The sequence below is a fragment of the Nerophis lumbriciformis genome, linkage group LG06, assembly GCF_033978685.3.
Source record: "Nerophis lumbriciformis linkage group LG06, RoL_Nlum_v2.1, whole genome shotgun sequence".
Taxonomy (NCBI): domain Eukaryota; kingdom Metazoa; phylum Chordata; class Actinopteri; order Syngnathiformes; family Syngnathidae; genus Nerophis; species Nerophis lumbriciformis.
The window spans coordinates 1,035,001-1,041,185 of NC_084553.2; the positions used below are offsets into that span (position 1 = coordinate 1,035,001).

Sequence of the window (6,185 nt, forward strand, 5' to 3'; positions counted from 1 at the left end):
GCCAGTCCTCACCACTGTAGATTACAATAGGTATGTGGCGCCATCTGGTGGCCCCAAATGTTATTTAATGACAAGACTGAAGATGTGCAGCTAAACCTTCAGAGAGTGTGGCCCACATGGAGCACTTCACAATCTCTGGATCAAAAACTGATCACAGAGTGGTTGAGGTTTGAACAATTCACAATCTCTGGAATAAACCTGATCAGAGAGTGGTCGAGGTTTGAACAATTCACAATCTCTCGAACAAACCTGATCAAAGAATGACTGAGATTTGAACAATTCACAATCTCTGGAACAAACCTGATCGCATAGTGGTTGAGGATTGGACAATTCACAATCTCTCGAACAAACCTGATCAAAGAATGACTGAGGTTTGAACAATTCACAACCTCTGAAACAAACCTGATCACAGAGTGGTCAAGGTTTGAACAATTCACAATCTCTGGAACAAACCTGATAGCATAGTGGTTGAGGTTTGAACAATTCACAATCTCTCGAACAAACCTGATCAAAGAATGACTGAGGTTTGAACAATTCACAATCTCTGGAATGAACCTGATCGCCGAGTGGTTGAGGTATGAACAATTCACAATCTCTGGAACAAACCTGATCGCATAGTGGTTGAGGTTTGAACAATCCACAATCTCTCGAACAAACCTGATCAAAGAATGACTGAGATTTGAACAATTTACAATCTTTGGAACAAACCTGATCACAGAGTGGTCGAGGTTTGAACAATTCACAATCTCTGGAACAAACCTGATTGCCGAGTGGTTGAGGTTTGAACAATTCACAATCTCTCAAATAAACCTGATCAAAGAATGACTGAGGTTTGAAAAATTCACAGTCTCTGGAACAAACCTGATAGCATAGTGATTGAGGTTTGAACAGTTCACAATCTCTTGAACAAACCTGATCAAAGAATGACTGAGGTTTGAACAATTCACAATCTCTGGAACAAACCTGATCGCCGAGTGGTTGAGGTATGAGCAATTCACAATCTCTCGAACAAACCTGATCAAAGAATGACTGAGATTTGAACAATTCACAACCTCTGAAACAAACCTGATCACAGAGTGGTCGAGGTTTGAACAATTCACAATCTCTGGAACAAACCTGATCGCATAGTGGTTGAGGTTTGAACAATCCACAATCTCTCGAACAAACCTGATCAAAGAATGACTGAGATTTGAACAATTCACAATCTCTGAAACAAACCTGATCAGAGAGTGGTTGAGGATTGGACAATTCACAATCTCTGGAACAAACCTGATCACAGAGTGGTCAAGGTTTGGACAATTCACAATCTCTGGAACAAACCTGATCGCATAGTGATTGAGGTTTGAACAATCCACAATCTCTGGAACAAACCTGATCACAGAGTGGTCAAGGTTTGGACATTTCACAATCTCTGGAACAAACCTGATCGCATAGTGGTTGAGGTTTGAACAATCCACAATCTCTCGAACAAACCTGATCAAAGAATGACTGAGATTTGAACAATTTACAACCTCTGAAACAAACCTGATCACAGAGTGGTCGAGGTTTGAACAATTCACAATCTCTGGAACAAACCTGATCGCATAGTGGTTGAGGTTTGAACAATCCACAATCTCTCAAATAAACCTGATCAAAGAATGACTGAGATTTGAACAATTCACAATCTCTGGAACAAACCTGATCACAGAGTGGTCAAGGTTTGGACAATTCACAATCTCTGGAACAAACCTGATCAAAGAATGACTGAGATTTGAACAATTCACAACCTCTGAAACAAACCTGATCACAGAGTGGTCGAGGTTTGAACAATTCACAATCTCTGGAACAAACCTGATCGCCGAGTGGTTGAGGTATGAGCAATTCACAATCTCTGGAACAAACCTGATCAAAGAATGACTGAGATTTGAACAATTCACAATCTCTCAAACAAACCTGATCACAGAGTGGTCAAGGTTTGGACAATTCACAATCTCTGGAACAAACCTGATCAAAGACTGGTTGAGGTTTGAGTTGATCCACTGACCAAGGTGTATTCTCCCTGCAGGTGAACCTGCTGATCCCGATCAGCTACATGGTGTTCTGGGCCGTGCTGCTGTGCTTCAGTCTGTACTCCGAACCCGTAGTCTGCGGTCTGGGGATGGTCATCGTGCTGACCGGCGTACCCGTCTACTTTGTGGGCGTTTGGTGGAAGAACAAACCCAAGTGGATCTTCAGGCTGACAGGTGACTGCTTCTACCTTGTTGACAATCTTTGTTTTTCGGCCGGTGTTCTAACTCTGATGTGGTGTGCCAGAGAAAATCACCTACGTGGGCCAGAAGGCGTGCTACGTCATGTTCCCTCAGGAGGACCCCGCAGAGGCCGAGCCCCTCACCTCCTCCAAAGCCACGGACTGAGCAGGACAAAGTTTCCAGTTGAAATATGCTATTAATGATCTACATCACACTTCAACACATCAACACACGGACAATGCTGTCGTATCTCCAAGACGTCGCCTTTCCGAGCCATCACTCCCAATTTGATCCGACTTGAAGTCCTGACCTCGGGTCCCAGAGCCAAGTCCTTACAGGATCAGCTATGCACTCCGGAGGACTACGATCACAAGCGTCTTGATTCGACCTTTTTTTTTATGCATTTGGGACTTTGGTACACACTAAAACTCTTTTTTTTTGGAAAACCTGAGCCAGGGTGAAGACTTGAAAATGTTGTCCAGCATGCGGTCTACAGGTCCACCCTCACATAGCTTGTGCCTTTTTCCTTCAAAATGACTTTCTCCAGGTTTCCTATTGGCCGATGTCGCCTCACATGGTCACAGCGCCACCTGTGGCCAATCCGTTTATTACGTGGACTGGAATTTTTTTTAAACCTGAGTCCGCCTGGCTCAGGTGCGGTTTTTCGCACCGTCAGGTCGACTACGGACTTTAATGCGAGTGTGCCTTAATATGAGACGTGGGTCATATTGTGAATTAGTTTTTTTTGCCTCATTCTTGTGAGAATCCTGCGGGTAACTTGGTTAATGTATGCAGGACTAGCTGCAGTGTGCTCAAACAACCACCAGGTAGCATCTGTGAGCAGATAATACCGTACGTCTTCACATAAAATCGTGAATAACAAATAATCATATTGATAATAATAAGTATGGATTTTACGCTAAATATATTTAGCCTTTTTGATGACATATTTGTATTCATGCGAGGGGAACAAAACAAATATTAGCATGTTGCTACGCATGCTTGTTACTGTCACACTCCAATACCGTTACGACGTTTACGCCAGTCCAGGGGTGTCCAAGGCGCGGCCCGAAACTCATTTTTTAACGGTTAGCATTCTAATGATAGCACGCTAGCTGTTTTTGCTCATTTTGAAGGGTCAAAAATATTTTTACTCGACAAAAAGATACATGTCAATGCTAATGTTGGTAACGGTTAGCATTCTAATGATAGCACACTAGCTGTTTTTGCTAATTTTAAGGTCAAAAATATTGTTACTCGACAAAAAGATACATGTCAATGCTAATGTTGGTAACGGTTAGCATTCTCATGATAGCACACTAGCTGTTTTTGCAAATTTTAAGGTCAAAAATATTGTTACTCGACAAAAATATACCTGTTAATGCTAATGTTGGTAACGGTTAGCATTCTCATGATAGCACACTAGCTGTTTTTGCAAATTTTAAGGTCAAAAATATTGTTACTCGACAAAAAGATACCTGCTAATGCTTATGTTAGTAACGGTTAGCATTGTCATGATAGCACGCTAGCTGTTTTTGCTAATTTTGAAGGGTCAAAAATATTGTTACTCGACAAAAAGATAACTGTTAATGCTACTGTTGGTAACGGTTAGCATTGTCATGATAGCACGCTAGCTGTTTTTGCTCATTTTGAAGGGTCAAAAATATTGTTACTCGACAAAATGCTACTGTTGGTAACGGTTAGCATTCTCATGATAGCACGCTAGCTGTTTTTGCTCATTTTGAAGGTCAAAAATATTGTTACTCGACAAAAAGATAGCTGTCAATGCTAATGTTGGTAACGGTTAGCATTGTCATGATAGCACGCTAGATGTTTTTGCTCATTTTGAAGGGTCAAAAATATTTTTACTGGACAAAAAGATAGCTGTTAATGCTACTGTTGGTAACGGTTAGCATTCTAATGATAGCACACTAGCTGTTTTTGCTAATTTTAAGGTCAAAAATATTGTTACTCGACAAAAATATACCTGCTAATGCTTATGTTGGTAACGGTTAGCATTCTCATGATAGCACGCTAGCTGTTTTTGCTAATTTTGAAGGGTCAAAAATATTGTTACTCGACAAAATGCTACTGTTGGTAACGGTTAGCATTCTCATGATAGCACGCTAGCTGTTTTTGCTCATTTTGAAGGTCAAAAATATTGTTACTCGACAAAAAGATACCTGTCAATGCTAATGTTGGTAACGGTTAGCATTGTCATGATAGCACGCTAGATGTTTTTGCTCATTTTGAAGGGTCAAAAATATTTTTACTGGACAAAAAGATAGCTGTTAATGCTAATGTTGGTAACGATTAGCATTCTCATGATAGCATGCTAGCTGTTTTTGCTAATTTTGAAGGGTCAAAAATATTGTTACTCAACAAAATGCTACTGTTGGTAACGGTTAGCATTCTAATGATAGCACACTAGCTGTTTTTGCTAATTTTAAGGTCAAAAATATTGTTACTTGACAAAAAGATAGCTATTAATGCTACTGTTGGTAACGGTTAGCATTCTCATGATAGCACGCTAGCTGTTTTTGCTCATTTTGAAGGGTCAAAAATATTGTTACTCGACAAAAAGATACCTGTTAATGCTACTGTTGGTAACGGTTAGCATTCTCATGATAGCACGCTAGCTGTTTTTGCTCATTTTGAAGGTCAAAAATATTGTTACTCGACAAAAAGATACCTGTTAATGCTAATGTTGGTAACGGTTAGCATTGTCATGATAGCACGCTAGATGTTTTTCCTCATTTTGAAGGGTCAAAAATATTTTTACTGGACTAAAAGATACCTGTTAATGCTAATGTTGGTAACGGTTAGCATTCTCATGATAGCACGCTAGCTGTTTTTGCTAATTTTGAAGGGTCAAAAATATTGTTACTCGACAAAAAGATACCTGTCAATGCTAATGTTGGTAACGGTTAGCATTGTCATGATAGCACGCTAGCTGTTTTTGCTCATTTTGAAGGGTCAAAAATATTGTTACTCGACAAAAATATACCTGTTAATGCTACTGTTGGTAACGGTTAGCATTCTCATGATAGCACGCTAGCTGTTATTGCTAATTGTGAAGGGTCAAAAATATTTTTACTCGACAAAAAGATACATGTTAATGCTAATGTTGGTAACGGTTAGCATTCTCATGATAGCACACTAGCTGTTTTTGCTAATTTTAAGGTCAAAAATATTGTTACTCGACAAAAAGATACCTGCTAATGCTTATGTTGGTAACGGTTAGCATTGTCATGATAGCACGCTAGCTGTTTTTGCTCATTTTGAAGGGTCAAAAATATTGTTACTCGACAAAATGCTACTGTTGGTAACGGTTAGCATTGTCATGATAGCACACTAGATGTTTTTGCTCATTTTGAAGGGTCAAAAATATTTTTACTGGACAAAAAGATACATGTCAATGCTAATGTTGGTAACGGTTAGCATTCTCATGATAGCACGCTAGCTGTTTTTGCTCATTTTGAAGGGTCAAAAATATTTTTACTCGACAAAAAGATACATGTCAATGCTAATGTTGGTAACGGTTAGCATTCTCATGATAGCACGCTAGCTGTTTTTGCTCATTTTGAAGGTCAAAAATATTGTTACTCGACAAAAAGATACCTGTCAATGCTAATGTTGGTAACGGTTAGCATTGTCATGATAGCACGCTAGATGTTTTTGCTAATTTTGAAGGGTCAAAAATATTGTTGCTCGACAAAAAGATACCTGTTAATGCTACTGTTGGTAACGGTTAGCATTCTAATGATAGCACGCTAGCTGTTTTTGCAAATTTTGAAGGGTCAAAAATATTGTTACTCGACAAAATGCTACTGTTGGTAATGGTTAGCATTGTCATGATAGCATGCTAGCTGTTTTTGCTAATTTTGAAGGGTCAAAAATATTGTTACTCGACAAAAAGATACCTGTTAATGCTACTGTTGGTAACGGTTAGCATTG

General features: G+C 39.4%; 1 protein-coding gene across 1 annotated transcript in view; it reads left to right on the forward strand.

The window, feature by feature from the left end:
* Positions 1-2,720, forward strand: part of LOC133608235 (asc-type amino acid transporter 1-like) — an 86,516-nt gene extending 83,796 nt beyond the window's left edge. Inside the window, exons 10-11 of the mRNA XM_061963439.1 lie at positions 2,045-2,222; positions 2,293-2,720. Of these exons, the coding sequence (XP_061819423.1) occupies positions 2,045-2,222; positions 2,293-2,393 (279 nt within the window). The 3' untranslated portion in view covers positions 2,394-2,720. The remainder of the gene's footprint in view (positions 1-2,044; positions 2,223-2,292) is intronic.
* Positions 2,721-6,185: the final 3,465 nt, after the last annotated feature.